The sequence below is a fragment of the Triturus cristatus genome, unplaced genomic scaffold (assembly GCF_964204655.1).
Source record: "Triturus cristatus unplaced genomic scaffold, aTriCri1.1 SCAFFOLD_189, whole genome shotgun sequence".
Taxonomy (NCBI): Eukaryota; Metazoa; Chordata; class Amphibia; order Caudata; family Salamandridae; genus Triturus; species Triturus cristatus.
In genome coordinates, this window is record NW_028187520.1 from 132,124 (window position 1) to 154,874 (window position 22,751).

The 22,751-nt window shown below is 44.5% G+C and overlaps 1 protein-coding gene across 4 annotated transcripts in view; it reads right to left on the reverse strand.

The window, feature by feature from the left end:
- The window catches only part of LOC146771112 (coiled-coil alpha-helical rod protein 1-like), a 186,337-nt gene that overhangs the window by 58,336 nt on the left and 105,250 nt on the right, over nucleotides 1–22,751 (reverse strand). For 3 of the 4 annotated variants that reach the window (XM_085640341.1, XM_085640343.1, XM_085640340.1), the window contains 3 exons: nucleotides 12,875–13,018; nucleotides 12,048–12,158; nucleotides 10,715–10,821 (listed from right to left, as the gene is read on the reverse strand). In XM_085640341.1, the coding sequence (XP_085496467.1) occupies nucleotides 10,715–10,821; nucleotides 12,048–12,158; nucleotides 12,875–13,018 (362 nt within the window). The remainder of the gene's footprint in view (nucleotides 1–10,714; nucleotides 10,822–12,047; nucleotides 12,159–12,874; nucleotides 13,019–22,751) is intronic. The other variant, XM_085640342.1, reaches the window with a different exon arrangement.

Sequence of the window (22,751 nt, forward strand, 5' to 3'; positions counted from 1 at the left end):
TTCCAAAAATCAAAGAGGAACAATTCTAGATTTTTCTGAAATTCTACTTGGTCCCTCACTCTAAAAGGGAGTACCCATTGGACCTCATATTCTTCAAGTACATCAACAAAGTAAGTATAGCTTGTACAGTAAACTCTTAATGGACTATTTCAAATAAATTATTCCAGTGCGCACATGGATATTTCAGCCCATGTATATTTGGTATTTTTAAGGACCGCTCCCTCCGCGTTGCAAAAATCGTAAAGGTTACAGAAAAAGTAAAGAAATGAATTAAGAAATACTACTATTATTGTCATTGCCCTGAAGAAGACCTTCTGGGTCGAAACGCGTTGGCTACAGTCGTTTTTAAAAAGATTGTTTCAATAAAGAAACCAAGTAATAAGAACCTGCTGAATTCATGTGCTTCTTCTTACTTTGCTTGTATTTGCAAATTATATTTTTTGACTCGTTGGAGTGCTGAATCACTGTTTTTGCTGAAAAAACACCAACAAAACCACAAACTAAAAGCTAGTCAAAAGCAAGGAAAAGGAGAGTGAAAGAGATATTTTTATTTATTTTTGAAGGGGCCAATACAATGTCCCAAAAATCTGTCCCAATATGTGCTATCACATTTACTCACACAGAATGGGTAAAACCCCTTGATACATCAGCCCCCTTTTCTAGCGAGTCAGTATTGATAGTAGGTGAATTGCCAAACACCACAGGCTTTAAATATTCAATGCGAGGTGTAGTGACAGGTATAGGTGAAGTGTGCTGTCACCAACCATCTGGGATAGTGGTGAAAACAGGACACCAGACTTTTGGGAAACATGGAGCGCAGTGTCACTTGGAATGCCGCTGCAAAAAGTTCTTACCAAGTTCAAAAAAGATTGGAGTGATATTATTTGTATTTGCAGTGATTCAGCTACGTATGTGAAAAAGTTGTATGATGACCTGTCAAAAGCGATACCTGAGCTGAAGTGCTTCCCTGTAAGAGATCCTTGCCACTTGCTATTTGGTATGCTGAAACCATCTTTACAATCTTGAGAGTTAATGAAGAATGCTATTGACTTTTTAGTCCATTCTGGTGCATAATTGGTGTAGATGTGAAACATCTCTTTGAGAGTAGGCTGGGAAACACTTTTAGTGACTTGGCACTGCAACATATTCCATGTTAAAGTGCTTGCCACTTAGTAAGCAAAGAAATGCTGAGGAGCAATTCAGGACATTTTATTTTACAATGTATGAGAAATGCCTCACAATGATGCATAGTAATGTCCCTTCACCAACCATGGCATTTGAAGTCAATGAAGTCCCATTATGGTACTCTGCAAAAGTTTTAGATCCCTTCCGTAAAGGGGAATTTTATCCGGACTTTCAAAGGTGCTGCTTCATTTTTGCCCACTTCAATAACTGGGGGCATATGCGCCCAGTTCAAATCATGCAGAACTTGTCCCCGAGAATCGCAGTCTTCAGGTGCATCAGCATTGGCATGGAACACTATGTCAGAGGCAAGAGTTAGCAAATTGTCTACTGGCTGTTTTGGCGTTGCCGGTCTCAAGTGCCAATGTTGAGAGGGCCTTTTCACACTGTACGTATAACCAGTGGCGTCACTAGGGGGGTGCGGACCGCACCGGGTGACACCATCACATGGGGTGACACCGTGACAGGCCTGCCAAGTATCGCGCATCACATCAGGCCTGACGCTAATGCATTTAAGTGTGGTGTTCAGTGTTCTCGCATCACCGCACTTAAATGCATTGTCACGCGTCGCATTTTATTTAGCCACTGACCGGGCACTCTGCCTGACAGTGCTGACAGAACCTCTGACACCAGGCTGTGTGTGCCCGTGCGGACCAGGCCGCAGCTTCACTTGCCAGGCTCAGACTAACAAGATTGTGCTGGTGCTCTGAGTCATAGTGCCGTGCGCAGCTCTCTGCTACAATATAACAATTTTTAAATCTTCCGCACTGTGCAGCTCTGCCTGGAGAGACCCGGGCGCCGGGCCTGCCTCCCAGCAGAGTCGTCGTTGCCGCGTTAAAGTAACCACTGCCAGGTAGCTGACAGACTCTGTGGCGCCGTGGGGAGTGTGTCGGATGTGACCTCACGAGGAAATGAGGTCGGAGAAGCAGCGCAGGGCCGGGGCTGGGGTCGGATTCGAGTCTGAGCTGTGTCGTCGGTTCGACCGGCTGTACAGCGTCTGTCTCAACCTGCACACAGGACTTGAAGTGAATTTGACACACAAGTAAGTACTTAATTCTTTGGTCAGGCAGGCAGCCTTATACAGTGTTGTTTATGTTACCGCTCTGTGAGCAGCGCATTACCTCTTGGCGGTTTCCTTTGTGTCATAGGAAAGTGTTTTATATTCCAGAGTTTGGGTGAAGTTCCGTTTCAAAATGTGTCTGCCTCTTGGTATAATTTTGATTACAAATGTGTACCACAGGTTGAATTTAGAATTTCACTTTGTTGCTCAGTTGTTGTGATGCTCTGAACTTGTTGGGCTGCACTCGCGTCATTCCTCACAGAGGCCCCCCTCAGTCCTCTCATCATGCTCTCGCCAGATAATGGATTTTGCTGGCAGAAGCTGACAGGGGGAACGGGCCCAGCAATTAAAACAAAGGCAGCGCCATTCCTGGTGACTGGAGACCTCGCGGGACACAGTACACTTTTTTGTCACACTTCATCGATTTCAGCAGTGCATAACTGCAATTTCAAGCGCAGGTTGCCGCTATGATAGTCTGATAGCGATATGGAAGGATCAAAAGGGAGTAGTGTAATCGGGTTGCAGTTCTTCATAGTGGTAACTGTGTGAGACACTTTCACTTGAAACCTGTTGCCAGGCAGGTGCAAGTTAATATTTTGGAGCATCTGAGATTACGGGGTACGGTTATTACTAATGTTGTACTCACTTGCAATTCTCATTTGAACACCAGTTGTTGATATTTCGGTATCAGGAGAAGGGTGTCTGCAAAATCCTGACCCAATGTCCCCATTACATCAAGTGAACCAGACAACAGCAAAATGTACGGTGTGAGTATCTCTTTAAGACTCATGCCTGAGGAGGACGTGGCTGTTCGGTGCTTCCCGCCTGATGGAGTGGAAACACTCCTAGAATGCCTCAGATGTGTGAGAAGTAGCCATTCAAGGGTGTTGGCACTTATGTTTGTATCACAAGATCACACTAAGTAGAGGGAGGTGACCAAGGAGCGAAGGCCATAATTTTTTTTTAATTGTTTCAAGGTGGACCTACCTTGCTATCAAATTGCTTTTTCGATGAATTTTGATTACGTAAAGCTGTGTGACAGCCATGTCTCGTTCTGCAACCCGATGCTGGTGTGAGTAGCATGAAGTACTCGCGTGTGTGAACCGGTGAGCTTATGCTGCGCTGGTATTAATTACAAGGCGTCACTAGTGCCTAAAGATAGTTTAGTGGCGGGACTCCGGGCGGCGCGGGCCTGTGCAGAGGCGGCCCTTTGCTGGGAACAGAGAGAAGTGTCACCGCCGAGTAGGCCGCGATATGAAAAGCTACTAATAATTATGCGGGACCGTCCCTTCCAGATCAGCCGTTTATTGAAAGGTGCTCAGCGCGGGAGCCCGCCTTCTGATTTATGAGAGCAATAAAAGCTCCAAACTCTCTCACACTGGCAGACTCGGAGGAGGTCCATGGCGTAAGTCGTGAGGGGGTGACACCAAGAGTTGTTACCGCACTGGGTGACACCAACCCTAGTGACGCCGCTGCGTATAACTGTCTATATACCATGCATCAGTGCAGAAAGCAAGCAATAATAAAAGCAAAACGCTCCAAAAACACCTGAAAAACACTTTCTATTTTTAATGGCGCTAAAATGTGTAATCACTGTTTTTTTAAAGTACTGAAATCACTTGAAAACACTGAAAAAACCCCACCAGAATTTACCAAAAATAGAAACTGAAAACAGGAAAGCCTATATATAAGATATATAATATAATCCACTGTTAGCACAGAGATTTTTTTCGTGCGGACAAGAGAGGGGCGGTGGGAGCGGGCAAGCAAATTAAACTGGGTGCATAAGAGACTCTGTTGTTAAAACAGGAGAAAGTCAAACGGAAAAGGAAGAAAAAACAGATGAGAGCCCCACTCACTGTTACCAACAGATATCGGGACACGCCACCGGAGGGGGGACTCACTCACATCAGCTCTTCTCAGTGCAACTCCGCTCCATGCCGCTAAAGCGCTGATGCCTCCAAACTGCTCTTAGCTAACCACTGCCAGACTGCTGAGCAGCAGAGGTCACGGACCACACATGAGGGCCGCACACCCTCGCTACTCCATTGCTGATTCCATAGTAAACTCCTCTACTAGAGCAGAGTGGGATCTGGAGCCGAGGCCGTAGCAGGCTGCGACATCTCACCCACTTTCGCGCCGACTCTGCATCTCCACACGTCGTGAATCCGCACCGGTGGGGCTGCTGGAGAGCCGTCCGGCCCCCCGCCATGTTCTGCTCCAGTCACCACTCTCTACCCTGGTGCCAAAACCTACCTCACCGCACAGCCCAGGTTCACAGTGCCGGGAAGACGGGGCCGCATCACACCACAGCCTCACGGAGTGCCTGGCTCGCTCACTCCGAATCGCTGATATGTCACTTCCTGTATTCATCCAAACCGGACGTAACAACAGTTTTGTATTGCAATGCAGCCTCTCAGATCAAAAGCTGAACTGTTGACTTATGGCAGTCAAGGTCATCCTTAGACCTACAATGCAGCAAAATGGCAGAGGCTCCTCGGTTCATTGTGCTGGTCTACTGAAATAGGGGTGTGGCATTTTATAAAATATCTACCTGTCCACTGGAGTGAATGCCTCCTCAATCTAGTGGTCCTGTAAAGACAAATCTACTTGTCCCTCTTGGTGATGTGAAATGAGGTGATAAATATTAGAGCTCTGATAACAGCCTCTCCGATTATGCCAGGGCTCCTATTCTATCACAGTTAGGATTGTAATACAGCTCTGGTTCTGCCAGCTTCTCACAATTCTACTCCCACAGGCTGGAATTTGATGGGAAGTGATCATTCCAGGACTGCACTGCCTGTTAAACCTGGGCACAGCCTAAGACTTGTATGTTTAAGGTTATTTATCCACCAACGCTTCTCACATCACTGCCCACACTGGAAATGGTGGCAAATGTACTCCTGACAAAGACCAAAGTAAAATCTTTTTCAGGGTTGGGAACAAAAGGTAGTCTAGAAAAAAAAAGGCGGTGTAGTGAAATGAAATAGTAATCTCTCAGCAGATTTTCACATCAGCAAACATATCTTTGTTGATGTTAGAATCGAATTTACAGTTCTTTTTAGAAGCACAGTTTCTAAGCCTGCTCCTGTAAAATCTGGTGAGTCCTTGAATGTAGCAAATTGGCACCAATACAAGGACATACTGCGGGTGCACTTTTGGGCCCCTAGAGATTGGGCCCCTGATGTATTTTCATTTTGCCTATATTGGTTTTATGCTGATTCTCCATCACTAATGCTTGGTTTTACGCTGATTCTCCATTATTAATCTTTGGGTTTACGCTGATTCTCCATTATTTGGTTTTACGCTGAGACTTTAGAAAAAAAAAAGTGTTAGAATTGTTTTTAGAGTTTTATATAGCACAAACTCGACCCAAAGATAACAGGTATCAGAGCGCTTTACATGAGCACCAGTTTCGTTACAGATGGACACATTCATTTTTGTTAGGTGCCGGGAGATGAAGTGATTTGCCCGGAATTTGTTGAGCGTCCCTGCCAGGCTTGAACCTGGCTCCCCAGCTTCGGGGTTGACTGCTCTAGCCGCAACTCTACATCCTCTCCCCAAACTTCAATATTTCTTTTTCTTTCAACACTTGCTCAGCATATTTGTACAAATCCATAATTGTAATTTTCGACAGAAGTATAAACAGAAAATGATTCTGCATTTACAATGTTCGATAAACTCCAATGAAGGCTCAAGGCCACTTTGCATACAAGGTGTACATCTTTACATTGCTCATGAATCAAGCGAAACCTCTGTATAAGTACATTTGCAATCTCTCTAGGGTAAATGTTCAGCGACCCCTGTATGCCTCCTGCAGACCCGAACTTCATTATTAAATCTTTAATTTTACAATGATTCCCCGTTATTAATCTTTGCTTTTTAGCTGGTTTTCCATTATTAATATTTGGTTTTAAGCTGATTCTCTGTGATTAATCTTTTTTTTTTTAAGATAATACTCCATTATTAATATTTGGTTTTACACGGATTCTTCATTATTAAATCTTTTGTTTTACTCAGATTATACATTATTATTATTATTTTGTTTGATGCTGATTCTCCATTATTAATCTCTGATTTTAAGCGGAATCTCCATTGTTATTATTTTTTTTTTTAATATAGTCCTGCATCAAACCATTTTACCAACTGAAACGTCAAAGAAATGGCATCTAAAACTGCATAATAGTTCAGTAAAGCGTTTTTCACCCAAGTTGCATATTTGTGTATACATTTTATTTAGAAAGTAAACAACCACCAATTTTTGCTTTCAGGTCTTGTGTGTATTTTCATATAATCAGAGAGCAGTGGGGAAGCATTATAAGTGGCCTTAATATGTTAGACTTTCTGTCCATTTACATACATTTTTATAGTAAAACCACCGGTAATTCTCTGGCTCTCAGCAGTTCCTGCGATCACGCACCCCACTAGTAAGTGTTTGCATTAATAAATCATATATACAAGTGTGAACAACTTATACATATGGATACGAATCCTGCATTTGTGTCAGACAATCCTTAGTCATGAATCCATACTGTAAACTGGCAGGTAAGGGGTTTATACAGAGTGTGTTGGGCCTTGTTTTCCAAATAAACACGAAAACTCATTGTCCGTGACCCCATACAATATGTTAGTGAGTTGGGCAACAGGAAATTCATACTTATGAGCCTGAAGTGAAACTAAGATGTAACCCAGACACTTACTTCCAATCTGATGAAAACAGAGAAGATACAAAGGTTGTTTATTAATTTAAAGAAGATGCTCATGTTGGACAACAGGGGCTGTATTACGGTATGTGGTGCATTCTCCTGGTTGGAGCAGGCGCACCATTCAAAAGGTGCGCCCAGCGCTAACCACTAAAATGCACCTCATTATAGTGAATGCGCTGTCTCTAGGGCAGCCGCGAACTCATGCTGCCCTGGGGGCAGCGCCTTCAGGTGAAAAACAGATGGCTGCTTAGAAGCCGCTCCGTGTTTCACTGTTCAGGCCGCAACCCGCCGGCACTTTGAAGAGGGATTAGAGATCCCCCTTGCAGGCGGATGCAGTGAGTGACTGAACATGCCTGCTAGGGGATGTCTAGGGGGGTTCATGGGACCCCCTTTCGCCTCTCCAGAGGGCTGCTATCATGGGACACACTGACAGTGTGCCACCTTTTAGGGGACACACTGTTAGTGTGCCTCTTTACAGTTTCTTTTCCTCTGCGCCCGCTTCTGTAATACGGCGTGGGCACAGAGGCAAAGGGATTCCTTCATTTGCATGGGGCCAAGGCCCATGCAAAGGAGGGAATGCCCTCTGATGATAGCGCTGTCGCTTTATGTGCACTGGCACGATCGGTATTACAGAAGGGGGAGTACAAGCATCTGCGGCCCTTTCTGTAATACCAAAGCGCCCCAGGGGCATGCAAAGTGGGCGCAAACGTACGTTGTGCCCTGGGGCACTCCGGCAATACAACCCCAGGTGTTCCAGGCAAGTGACTTTTCATTTCCAGAGGCATGTTCATTAACATCCAGGAATATGGATAGCAAGGTCATCCCTTTAGAAAAATGGCAGAAAAATCACTAGTAGTGGAAACAGAAGAAACGTAATTAATGGCATGAACACGTGTGAAAAAAAAGACAACCGTGCTACTCATGGGACGGGCCTTTAAACAAATATCAAGAAGCAAAGGTTGTTTTAACACTACAGTACTGAATCAACATTCTAAAGCAGGTGTCTCCAACCAGTCAATCGCGAGCTACCAGTAGCTGCACCCATCTTCAAAGTAGCCTGCAGCCTTGCGTTCATTTTAAAATTAGCGCAGCGTCACATTTTCTTTCAACATTAATGGAAGGGGGTGTTTACTTTCCATTATTATCACCAGGCTGCAGACAGCAGAGCCTGATAAAGAGCAGGGCTCGGTCAGATTTATGGGCCACGCTGGATCATAGAGGTGCAGAACTGAACTATTCAACTCTTACATAAAAGCCCTTGTCGACTCAGTATTGGAGCATGAGGACAAAATGATGTTTCTGAATGCTTTTAAATAGGAGAAAATGAAAATGTACCTTTATGATTAACTCTTCATTTTATTTTTCTCCCATTTCATAGTGTTGCATTTCCAAGCAGCAGGCATTTTGCTCCCAGTGGCCAGTAGACACTGTGCCATATTTATAAGTAAAAGAATTGTATTTTTTTCCCAAATGGGAGAAATGTAAAGTGAAGAAAACCTGGCTTAAAGGCAATTAAGCTGTGCATGGGGTGTCTTGTAACAATACGTAAGTTGCTTACCCTTGAGTATCTCACTTTGATTTTCACTCATCAGAAGTAGCTCTCACTACAGAAAAGGTTAGAGACCTCTTTTCTAATGGCTTTTTACAAATTTAGAAAGCAGCACATTTGTCCCGCTGCAGCCTAAGTTTCTTTGACAAATGGAAAGAGAAATAGTCCAACCCACCATTAGATATTCAGGTTCTTAGTCAAGCCAGTGCCGACAATGTAATAGCCCACTAACAAAACCTCGATTGTGCTGGGCTTGTGCCTTTTACTAAGCAGTCGGAGACCAAAAAGAAGGCCCCATGGCAGTGAACCTTATAGACATACTGACACAAATCAGACACGTGTCTGGGCTTCAATACACAAGACTGTAAACAATAATCCTATAGTTGGAATACATATATCTGAACTGAACAACTGTCTCCGGGGTTAGTGTTTGAGGCATGGCGGAGAAAAACACTCAAGAGAAGGTTCTTTTTTCATGTTGCACTCACAGACCTAAACGTCAGACTCCGGAAAACAGATGAAGAAAACAATGTGTATGCTGATTCCTTCTTTACTTGAGGTTACTACATGTAGGGGTGTAGCCTTCATAAAAAGTCTACAAAGATCTGTGTGTCAGCACACATGCCTGAGCCTCAAAAAACTGGGAGCACGATAACAGTGCTGAGAGCTACAAGGCATTGGTGGGTGGAAGCCCTCATCCAGTCTAGAGAGGTGTCAGACTATATCTCAAGGCCTCTTAGTTATCCAAATAAGGCCCACAAAACTATTGGTCACAAAAGCGCATTGGGGAAAATAAGGATTATTGTTCTGTCTAATATTTATGGGATGATATGAAAACATCTCAGATAACAAAGGAAGAATGTTCGGTGAGACGTAGGCACAACGTTTGCTCACCATATACTATCCAATCTAGATTTGCCCAGAGAAAACTAATCTCCATGTCAAATGCCGTAGCAAGGAGATGTTGCTGTGTACATTTCCTTGTTAAAGTCTCTCACCGCATGTCAGAACTTTTACTCATCGCTGATTTTCGATGTACTGCATTCTGACAACCAGGCATGGTATAGAATTCAGACTGCTAGTTATCCTCTACACACAATGTGGAATGGGGAGACTACACTAACCCCTGTCATCAATGCCCAGCGCCCCATATAATCTGAACCTCAAGCAGAGTACTAGCAGGAGGAAAACCCTTGGTTACATGATGCTTCACAAAACCAGGGACCTAGCTTAAGGTTGTTTGATGGTGCTTGTAATTTTCTAACTCTGCCGTTCAGTCATGTACGAGGGGCAAGGAACACGAATACTGAGCCCAGTGAGGCTTGACTTCCCTCTAGGCAATCAAACTTACAAGTAGCAATGTACCAAAGGAAATCTGACAGTCAGAAAGGCCTTTCTGCCTGAGATGCTGCCTTCTGTGATTCATTCTGAATGGCAAGGAGTCATGAAAAGGACTCTCTCATCTCATTCACAGCAAAATGATATGTAGCAATGCTCTACAACCACAAGTGCAGTCACAAACCAAACCATCGACAAGACACAGGAAGTCAACATGGGGTGCTAATCCATTTGCAAGGCGGAAGGCTGTCCCATGGGACAGCACCCACTTTGTAAAAGGTGATGGCTTGCATCAAGGGAGAAGACAGCAGTCTAAAGGTCCACACTTCTGAATGCCATCCCATGTATGCCAAAGTATTATTTTTAAAGCTGCCCCGTCAGCAGCAGAGGGGCGGCTTTACTAAGAAATCAGAACGCAGGGAATGTTAATGCAGGGACAAAGGTCTGTGGGCCCTTGCAGGCCTTAAACGCCTGCATTAACAGCAGTTCACAGGAGATCCCAAAATGTCTCCTGCACACATTTATCACACCCCAATAGGAAGCAGAGGGTCACAAACCAATTGGTCTAAAAAACATCAAAAGGTTTATGAGCCTACCTTTGTACACCAGTCCCAAGTTGTGAATCGTTTAAGACAACTCCATTTCACCTTCTGTGCTACTAAACAGTCTGAAGAATTCTGAAGTTTAATCTGTGGAATCAAGCTACGCCCCTAGGACACTGGTGGAATCTGCCACACTGTCTGCAGGCCCCATCTCCCACCCGCAGTGAGATGAGTGCACCTTACTACACGAGTAAGCAGGCTCCTTTCTTTCTTCTACAAAGTGAGGATAATCTTCGCTTGTTCCCTAACTTTGGTTTACAAACAGTGACTTTCTTACCCGCCCACAATTTTCTCCAGGTGCTGCAGTGCCTCCTCTGTTCGCTCTGCTCTTTGCAGGACTCGCGAAACCCCAACCCGGGTTCGAGTGAGCTCCTCCTGCAGAGTCTGTGTAGGAGAAATAAAAGTTTTACCCATGTGAGTGACCGAGGTAGGGATCAATTTCTATTTGTCTGTTTCCCAGGCACACAGGAGATACATAGTTGCAACAGTAATTCAAGCATTCCTTACATACAAACCAGATACAGCACAAGGAGCAGAAATGAATATGTCCCTCACACACGAGAACAGGCCGAGGCAACAGGCGTGCAAGCTCCACTCACACAGAGCAGGTACGGCACTGCCACAGTTCACCTTTCCCTCATACAAAGAAAACAGGCAAAGCACAGGCAGAATATAAACGAGCCGAGGGGCAAACAAAATATCACATGCAACACAATGAAAGGGAAAACAGCAAAACTTTAAAACTTGTTAAAACTAAGCCAACTTTCATAGAAAGGCAATTTAAAACTTTATATGAAAGGGGTACAGAATTAACCCTGGGCGTAGTTCGTGTAGTAGCGCTACGCGTAGCTACGTGAAGTGCACTTCGCGAGATACGCGTAGCACTACGCGAACTGCGTTGTATGCTGTTCGCGATGATTGCACAGTGCCGGATGCTTGTCCGCACTGTGCAATCATTGTAAACGGCAGCTTGCACAGTGCAAGCGGTCGTTTTTTGCCGCTCGAGTAGATTTTTACTCGAGCGGCAGCTTTCTCAACGTGGAATGGTAGTTTCTCATCGCGAGCGGTCGCGAGCATACGAGACCACTCGCAATGAGAAAACTGACCTCCTCGCGTTGAGAATCTCGCCGGGAGGTTTATTTTCCACTCTCGCAATCGGCAACTTGATGTTGCTGATCGCGAACGAAGAAAAAGTCGCGCCGGGATGTCATTTTGCTCGCTTGCGGTCGCCAACTTGACGTTGAGGACCGTAAGCAAGCAAAAAATGCCTGCTACGCTACGCAATTTTGCACTGTGCTACGTGCAATCTGCGTAGCGCGAAGTAGCACAAACTACGCAAACTTCACGAGCGTTGCGTATTTGTCCGCCCAGGGTTATACAGAATACACAACAGTAGTGCATGCTTCCTCACAAGCACAACAGGTACAGCACGATACAACATGGTGAACAGCAATGTAAGGTTCCCTGAGGCTCGCTGCAGGTCCAGCACAGGCAGCAGTAGTGCAAGCTTCCCTTGCACTCAGAGTGGGTCCAGCACAGGCAGCAGTAGTGCAAGCTTCCCTTGCACTCAGAGTGGGTACAGCATACGTGGCAGTGGTGCAAGAGCTTACCCTGTTGCTGACCTTCTCCATCTCTAGCTGGGCTGTCTTGTCCTGCAGGCTGTGGATGAGCACAGCTTGCTTCTGAATACTCGCTTGAAGCTCCTCCTCCAGCTCCGAGATCTGATGCACAAGAAAACAGAGTGAGGAGATCACGGCTGTCTCGTGCGAGAGATTCATCCAGTCCAAACCACAACAGGTTCTGTAGTGCTGTGCCAGTTCCCAAGCTACCCGTTTAGGATGTGACAGGTTCTCTCTCTGCCAGATCCAAAGGCATCCAAACATAGTGGTGACAGGCTGATACCACCCATCCATAGATGTTGCAGGCTATACCTGTCGAGACTACAAGGCATACATAGAGGTGCAAAGTCAAAACCCAAGCCCAGGAGGTGAAAGATTTGTATCTCCGAGCTAATCCTGGTAACATCTACTCTTAGAATTGACGGGCTCCTTATCCCTCTACGGTTCCAGAGGTGACCGATGTCTTTGCTAATCCCGAAGACATCAAATGAGAAAGAGGGCACGTTCTGTGTCCCCGCTCCCATTCTTGAACTGTCCAGTCTCAGAGATGACAAGGCTTTTGTTGTGCTATTCCAAATACGACAAATGTCCAAGAGTGACAGGCTCTGTATCCTAGTACCGATTCTGGAGGCCTCAGGTCCTAGAGGTTACAAGCTCTGTAATTCTTATGCCATCTTGTGCTACACTTGACAAACTGTGTATACCTAGATTAACTCTTTGAAACAGACCATTCTCACAGCAGAAGACCTTGCTACCCATCTCCATACTCCCCAGAGTACAGCCTTCCTTCACCACCACCCAGGCAGACCCCTTCGCACCTTGCTACCGATGTGCCGTGCGTCGTTCTCCTGGTTAAGCTCCTGTGACTTCAGTTGCACCATCAAAGCAAAGACTTTCTTCCTCCAGCAGGTCAGGAGGGCTGCAGCCGCTGGGGATTCCGTATCTAGAACGTCTGATCGGACCTTGAAACAGAGGGGAATGAGGGCAGTCAGTTGAAAATGGTTACCATTGAACTATGACCACTTTTGTTCTGAGCATAATATGGACTTCAACCTGGCATATGTGAAAAATTCACTAACATCTAAACCATCCTTTTCCACACACAAAATATGCATGTATGCGAGAACACAATTTACCACAATCTTCCACATTATATAACTGTAAATTGCCACCCAGTTCATTGCCAGCTTGAAAATTGTAAATTTGATTGAAATACAGATAACTGACCCCGGCGGATAACCGACCCTGCCAAGAAAAACTGAAAATGAGGGATTTTAGCAGCTTCAGGATTTGGACAAATCTGAAGAGAAGACTGGCAAAGAGGGGAAGACATTTCTACATTTAGGTGCTAGACATGACAACCACTGACCGCCAGCTGTCTTGTGCCAGGCTTGGAGCACTGTGCTCCAGGCAGATACAGACTGCAAGGGGAAATCTCTGGGGGAGATTTGGAGGGTCCTAAAAGGAAGACCAACAGAAGGGAGGATCAGTCCCTTAGAGGGCCTGAAAGAACAAGTTACTTACCTTTAGTAACTCTGTCAGGTGGATCTAATCATGGGTTCCTCACCTTTAGATTATCCGCAGGTGACAGACTTGATCCAGAAAAATGTTCAGCATAGCCCTAGTGCCGTTATGCAGCTCTGCGTCGACCCTTTCCACCCTAGAAGTAATGGCTGGAGTTGCATAGAAGTGCCACCCAAATGCGCCAACGTCAGTTTCTTTATTAACACTATCTATGCCCTTGGATGGGGTGCACAAAAACAAATTGTATACGCTAATGCGCAGACCTCGGACGTCAGACCTTTTTTAGATGTAAAAGAGCCCATTCCAAAGACTTGGGAGGTGGGAGGGCGGCAAGGAATCTGCGGTTAGATAAGAGTATCCACCAGATGGATCCTTATCAAAGGTAAATAACTTGGTATTCTACTGGATACTACTCGCCGCAGAGTCCTCACTTTTACAATAGATACCAAAGCAGTACCTCCCCCGGTGGTGGATCTATGGAATAGATCAGACTAAAAGCTCATGCAGGACTGAACGACCAAAACACCCTTTTGTAGGGCCTGCCTAGCCAGGCATCCAGGCAGTAATGCTTGGTAAATGTGTGCACTGCCCAAGGTGCGGCCTGACAAATATTCGACACAAGCCTTCTGTGTGCCAGCGCATTGGTAGCAGTTTTGGGCCTGATGGAACGCAACCTAAATCATTCAGGAGGTTGTTTATTGTTCAGCGTGTATCAGATCCTAATGCAGAGGGCTATCGGACGGGAGACAAAGCCTTTTTCTGCGCTGCCTTGCTTTTCTTTGCCCCAGAGAACTTCACAAAGAGCGGATTGTCTACCCCATGGTCTTCGGTATGATCGATGTAAAAGCTGAGCACACTTCTGGGGTCAAGACATTGTAGTCTCTCCTCCTTTCGAGGGGGTGAGGAGGTGTAAAGAACATTGGAAGTGTGGTGGACTGTCTCTAGCCTAGCCCTCAGCACCAGTTTGTCCAGAAAGAAAGTAGTGTAATACAACTGGACTGAAGAAGTTTGGAGCTCATTCACGTTATGAGCTGAAGTTATCGCGACAGAAACACCATCTTCAGGGTTTGGAGACGTAGAGAACAGCTATGTAACGGCTGAAACGGGGTCCCATAAGTAAAGTAAGGACCAAAATTAAAGTCCAACTGTGACATCACAAAGGGCTTCGGTAGAAACATGTGGATTAATCCTTATAGAAATCGCATCACAACAGGTTATTTAAACACGGCTAGATGGCTTGGTAAATGCAAAAAAGCAGATAAGGACAACAAATAACCTTTAATAGTGCCCACTTGCAAGTCATTGATGGGGCAAATACAAAATAAACAAGAATACATCAGATAGTTTAGCCTGCAACGGGTGCTACATCAAACCATAAAATTCCTCCAGCATATGCAGACTTTGAAGGGCGTCTGGCTGCTAAGAAGACATCCGCTACTTCGAGAGGGAGACTGAATGCTATCAACTGCGGCCATTCCGGATCTTCTTCAGAATTTTAGACAGCAGATGTAGCAGCAAGAAGGCATACAGAAGTCCTGTGCTCCACTCTAGGTGGAATGCTTCTCCGCAAGAGCGCTTTCTTGGGAATTCCAGTGAGAAAAAGAGTTGACATTAGGCATTCTCAGCAGCAGTCAAGAGTTTGAGTCATGGTTCTCCCCATTGCTGGAAGATGTCCGGTGCCACCTCAGCTATGCATTGTAAACGGAGTTTTTCCTCCCTGATGTTTAAACAGCCCACATGGTGGTGAACGGCCAGATGATGAACAAGTTACTTACCTTTGGTAACGATATATCTGTAAGAAACATAGGTTAGTTATAGATTCCTTACCTTAGAATTATCCCCAGGCGTCAGACTGGATCCGGAAGATTTTGTCAGTAGTACCCCTGCTTGTCGAAAGATGGCGTCGGTCGGCTCCGCGTTTGTCGTTGGCGTCGTGGTTGCCGGTATGATGTCGCGGTAGGTACTTAGACGCCGCCGTCGTGCTCTTACATCAGTCCTTTCTTTTTCCGCGCCAGCAAGCGGAGATCCGGAGAGAGCGGTACCTCCAGTCACTTTTTGACTGACTTTTTTGTGACTTTTGTCGACTTTGTTTTTGAGTCTAACATCGACTCCTGGTGCACGAGGGAAGCCTGGCTTCAAGGCCTGCAGTTCCTGTACCTGACTGAAGTCGGTGACGGACCCACACCGCGTGTGCCTCTACTCCCTGGAGTGCGACTATGACCCCAAGTCGTGCTCCGACTACCGCACCATGGCCCCGAAGTCTTTGCGGGAGCGGTTCCGAAAGCTACTCGAGGCCCGGCAGTCGGCTCCGCGTCATCCGAGATCCCGGTCGTGTGGGAGGTCGAGGGACCGATAGTGGAGCCATCATCACTCCTCGTCTAAGTCTTTGCACTCAGGGTCAGGTAAGTGGAAGCACATCAAGAAGTCGAAGAAGCATCGTAGCTCTTCGACTTGTCTGCCCTAATGTTTAAATCGCCCACACGGTGGTGAACGAGCCAGATGATACAGAACGCAGCAGCCAGACTCATCTTCGACCCCCCAAATGGACCCACATCATTCCCCACCTCCGGAACTGAGACCTCAGATTCCATTGCAGAGACGGCATAGGCCACCTAGCATGGTCAACGAGCAGGATAAAGGAGGCCAATAGTCCAAAAAGTCTCAGAGCCACCCTCTATCAGGCCAAGACAAAGTTAAAACATCAGGCTCATTGCCCTAATTCACTAGACTCATTAAACCGGAGGAATGCCCGATAATGTACCATATGCAAGATGACTTTGATGGAAGGGAGCCTCTGCAAAGGAGTCTGGTGTGACTTTGATGCGATGATAGTGAACCCCAATGATAGCAAGAGGTTTGCCGTTGTCTGGAGGTGGTCCAAGACTCACTGTGGCAAGCCCACATTCAATGGCCAGTCCTCGAGGTAAGGGAAGACCAGTACACCTGACTTTCGAAGACATGCAACGACCACAGCCATCACTTTTGTGAACACCCAAAGGGTACTGGTGAGGCTAAAAGTTAGCACAGCAAACTGAAAATACCTGTGGCCCACCTTGAACCACAAGCAGCACTTGTGGACCTGCAGGAAGGGCAACATGGAAATAGGCATTCTGTAGGTCCATCCAGTCTCCTGGATCCAGGGCGAATAGAACATGGGCCAGTGTAAGCTTCTTGAATGTGTCCTTCCACAGGAAGAAATTGAGAAGTCAAACATCTACAATACAATGAAGGACCCTTTTTGGGCACTAGGAAATAGCGGAAGTAGCATCCAGTTCCAATTTCTCTCTATGGCTCCTTTTGCCGAAAGAGCCTGAATTTCCTGCAGCAAGATGGACAATTGCTCCTCTGAAAGCTGCTCTGATGTGGGTGGAAGATGCAGTGGGTTGGGAAGAAATGGCAGCTGCCTCATTCAACTATCAACCGCTTTGAAGGACCCACTTGCCAGATGCAGACGCCTGCCCCAATGGAGAAAATGACTGATTTTGCCTTCCACAGGGCTGTCATGTTTGGCTATGGGCAAACTAAAGTGGCTTAGAGACTGCAGTCAGACAGACAGGGGACTGGGAGGTTCGCTGTCCCCTTGGGCCTGGATGCTGTCTGCTGGACCCCCTACACCGTTTCAGAAACAAGTGGGGTGCCTTCTGTTTGGGTCAAAGGGCTTCGTGTTGCCTATATGTTAAGCCCCTGGTGATGCCTTAAAAGCAGCACAGCTGTTAGGGATATTCCATTGCGTGTGGCGAGACATAGGAAGCGTGCTGTGGCTCTCTTTTCTTTAAAAAGCTCCTGGGCAGAATTGGCCTTTTTGCCAAATAAGTGAGACCCGTGATAAGGCATATCCATGAGGGATGCCAGGATGACACCTGAGAATTCGGTGGAACTCATCAATACGTGGCACTGGAGCACCATGCTAGTTCTGCCTAAACAGTCAGTTGTGTCTAAGCCTCATTAGTTTGAGACATGTTGGCGCAGAATTCTTCCAGGTCTGCTGGCAAAATCTCTGCAACCACATTCCATAATGCAATGGAGTACCTACCCGCAAGTAGCTGGCTTTGTCTGATTGAAGGGTGATTCTGAGTGAGGAATACACATGTTTCCCGTATGCCTTAACTCTCCTCAACTCTCCATTCAGGGAAGTCATAGGGAATGAGTTTGGGTTAATCCTGCTAGTGGAAGCAGGGAGATCTGGCTCTCAGGATGTTGCAGCAAAAACACAAGGTCACTTGGAGCAGGTCAGTGGCGTTGTGCTACCTGTCTATTTATACCTGGGCAGGAACTTGGTTTAGTACAGGTGCCCATGAGAATGCCAGTCAGGCCTTCGTTGAATGGCAGCAAGGGCTTGGACGAGGTCTAACCAGGGTGCAAAACTTCAGGGAGGACATTCGTTTTCATCTCAACAGATAGCAACTGGACATTCAGGACTTCAACTGCTGTGGAAGAGACCACCTCATTTGCTGCAGTCATCAGACAGATGTGAGAGGTACCTGACCTGAGAAAGACGTTGGCAGCCTACTCAGCAAACCCCACATTTGAAAGACTAATCTCTACTGATGACGGTTAAAGAACCAGAAACACGTGTCTAGAGATCAGCACTATCAGCGCCAACTGTGGCGAAACACTCGAACACTCTTGAAGCAAGCAAGTAACGGAAACTGCATTTACCACAATGCCAGGGGCGAACCTTGCTGGGAGGTGTAGCGGTGTGCTCCCACCCCTGTTCCTGTTTATTAGTACTTCCGTGAACATGGAGATACCTCAGTGCTGCATCTTTGAGCCCAGTACTGATCCTGAAAAGTAATTCTAACCGTACTTACCAGTAACTTGAATTTCCTTCCATAGGCTAACATTGACTGGTTTCACTTAGAAATTTTTCTAAGTGTGCAGTTTTGGAACTTTAAAATATTCATCTAAAATCAGCCGCACTACAAATTCTGATTTACTCACCTGTTATCAGGAGAGACCTCAGTGCTGCATCTTTTAGCCCAGTACTGATCCTGAAAAGTAATTCTAACACTTATAAATTCACCCAGGCACTCTCCTTGCAGTATTCTAATCATTCAGTCAGTATCCAAGTACTCATGCAGCGAGCCAGGCATTAGCACATGAACTGCCTCAAACCCCTATCCACTATGCATGCAGCATCCTAACTAACCAGCACACTTATAGTTCTGCACTTATACATTCAACAAAAAAAACAATATTTCAGTTTCAATATTTAAAAAAACATTTTTAGTTCCATTTATATATTAAAAATATATATTGTAATTTAAAAAATAAAATATGTAACAATAAACAGTTAAAAAACTGTAAAAATCAGTATAAAAAATACATATAACTATTATTACATTTAAAAAACCTTCGAAATTCACTGAAAAAACCATAGGTTTCAGACATGTTATAGTTAGGAATTAGCATTTAAAAAATCTTAGAAATTCACTGAAAAAACCATAGGTTTCAGGGCTGTTATAGTTAGCTGGACATTTCACTCGCACAAAACCATTGAAATTCCTCCGTTATAGTTAGTTGTACTCACTATAACTCGCGCGCCCGCAATCCACTGCTGATGATGTCACATATTACATCATTCATGACATGGTCAGTGACATCACTGATAACATCTCAAATGACATCACTGATGACATCATCCACTTGACAATCAGATACACCTCATCATACACTAGTATAACCTTTCATCACTCACTTTAAAATACAGAGTACCATATTTGAATCCATTGACACACCAATACAAGTTTCTAAAAACCCACTCATTGATTCCTAGATCTACACACACATCTAATCACTTACCTATAGATTCACTCATACATGCTGTCAATGATCAATAGAACACTATCAAATATACTTATACACCTATATCGACATTACACACCAGCACACATCCTATTCACTTATGCAGTCATCCTACTCATTTATGCAAACAACGATTCCTACTTACATTTACTCAGCTACACACTTATACAAACACCACTTCATTTATTCATATAGATAGTAACTCATTCTTGGTGTGTTATAAAATCACTATTACAAGTATACAGTTATCCATACAGTCACTCATACAATCACTGAGTCTTATGTATACTTTACTTATATACAACAACTGTCACATACACTGCCTTTTTTTTCTAGTTTGTTGGACATGTACCATTAAGAGATATATTTGCTCATCAGCACACCCATAAAGATATTCACTCACCCAAACAACTGTTATAACATGTAGTCTTAACCTCATATACCTACTGAATCAACTATTCACACATCTTTCGGCAGTCACACACCCCATACCGAACCACACACACATTCACTCTCCCATACAAATACTCAGTTAACTAATAAACAACTAATATAGACTTTCACATAGCTAGTAACCAACTGACACAGCAGTTTACACAACAACTGACAAAGTGATACAGATATTCACACAGTTTAGTCACTATCCAATATATTTAGTGAGACACTATAAAATAGTCAGGTAAACAGTCAATCACACTGCTACTAAATCCTCCATGCAGATATTTATATTTATATATCCAATCATTCTTCAATGCAGATTGCTATATATATCATACATATTTAACTAACGAACCAAACCACTTTCACTGGATAATGTCATCAGTGATGTCATCAGTAATGTCATTTGAGATGTATTCAGTGATGTCATCAGTGATGTCACTGACCATGTCATGAATGATGTAATATGTGACATCATCAGCAGTGGATTGCGGGCGCGCGAGTTATAGTGAGTACAACTAACTATCAGAGGAATTTCAATGGTTTTGTGCGAGTGAAATGTCCAGCTAACAGCCCAGAAACCTATGGTTTTTTCAGTGAATATATATTATATATCTATATATCTATATATCTATATATCTCTATATATCTCTATATAGATAGATATATCTATATATATATCTATATATATATCTATATATATATATATATATATATATATATATATATATGTAGAGATATATCTTCAAGGTACGTAGATGTGGTGTTAAGAATAGTGAATCTATACTTACTTATTTGCAGTTTGTATTATTTTGGTTCTCGATATTTTTGACACAATATTCTGTCCACTTGATAATTTTTGTTACGATATTCTGTCAGTGATCCCACTGGAGCCAGTTTGAAAAGTCAGACATTAGTGGTGTAGATACCAGATTGACTCCTTAAATTATTGACCTCTCAGAGGTCCTTTTAGGAGTATTTTCTAACATCCAAAGGGGGAACGGCCAGGAACCCACCTACATACTTTTTGTCTAGTGGAGGGATGTGCTGGGATAAAAATTAAGCGGAGATAAACTTAAAATCCAAGCTCAAATGGAGTCCTGATTCTAGAACAGATTTAAGCTTGAGTGCAATAGAAAACATACATGGCCCACCTGACTTATTTGGATTACAGTGAACACATGAATGGTGTTGAGTGAGGGTAGTAGTTATATCATGGGGCACCAGGAGTTTCAACTCTTTTTCTAGTAAGATAGTAACATATCTTTAAGGACTAGGAGTCATCAGGTGTTGAATTTACAGGACAACGTCCTATGTAACCAATTACTCTTGCTGACAGGTTACATTTGCATTACCCCCTACACCACACAACTGAGGGTTAGAGAGGTTGAGGCAAGCCACATAGAATGGTCTTATTGGCCCTAACAAAAGCCCTATAGTGCTTTTGCAAAACATAGGCATGTTGATTTGTTTAAGAGATAAGGTAGGTGTCCTGATATCTTTAAAACTAAGTACAACTCCTAATGGCAATACAATTTTAACTGATCATGAGCCTTCTCATATTACCAAAAAACAGTTCAAACGAAGAGCTCGGATGAGCCTGCTGAGCAACAGTTATTGCTGGAGAAGGAGCACAGCCTATGATGAAGCATGCCACCTTATGTAGGTGAGGGTATGCATCCTTTTTCTCAATAACTCAGTATGTTATTTTTGGGGCAGGAATATTCACTGCATGGAGTCTCCCTGGCTCGACTGACTAAATGCATTTGAAACTGGTATCCGTACTTCATCTAGCATGTGTGCAGAAACCTCGGCCTGTTCCTGACCACGAGAGGTCCAGGACTGGTCTTGTGACTTGAAATGGAGCACCAAGCAGGCCCTCAAAGTAGGCTATGGAGTACTCTACTTGTCCTGGGTGTATCACGTAAAGTAGTGTCTACAGTGTACAGTAGTTTGTAGTGTGTTCCACTGTAAGGTGAAATCCAGTACCTAGTGCGGACATTCTTTGTGTATGTGCAGGGCATATACAGTGAGTTTGTGATACAGAGCTATACTCTGGGCCTCTGTGAGTGAGTTCTGAGGCCAGAGGGATCCATTTTGGGTGTCCTTGGTTGTAGCATTGCACAAGATGGAGGGTGAGGACAGCTTTCTCAGACAGTGGAATGGGGCTGCCTGCGTTCCTGTAGCTGGAGGCTAGAAAACCCAACATTGAACTGAGAGCAGATGAAGAACCATGAGGGTGCAAAAGCCACCCTATCAGCCTGGATGGTAGCGATAATCAACAAGTAACCTTGGGGCACAACTGTACCTAGGGACAAGGCAGACAGACACGCTGGCAAATCTGCTGCACCCACTTGAGATTTTGTTACAAAAGCCGCTAAGGACACAGAGTTAAGCTGAACACCTAACTTGTGAAAGATTTTGAATGATCTGCATCTGAGCCTAATAGTTGCCTATGAATTGGTATAGTAGGCGTATTAATAGTAATAATAGCGGGATTTTACCATATCGGAAGGGAAGACAGTTACCGGGTAATGAAGGGGAAGTGTAACACCTCATGGTAAAATTAACTTATGACAACCCTGCATGATGCATTAATTGGACTGTGTAATATTTAGTTCTGCTATGAGATTAAAAGTACTTTCTTGTTCAGAAAGGTAAGCACTGGGCTGGACATTATGTCCATGTGTATATTGTTTGACTGTTGAGTTCTGAGATCTTGGCCCTCACATTACGTCTATGAGAAGCCTTTGTTTGCTGCCCTGATTACCCTGCCAGTCAAGTGCAGAAATGGTTTTAGTTGCTCAGTTTGCAGAGCCATTGAAGGACAAGCTCAGGACACCAGTTGCAAACAACCTGTTACCCCAGTTGTGGCCAATCTGTCCAGACCCTAGACGGGATCCGACACCCGTTCAAAAAAAGTCCCAT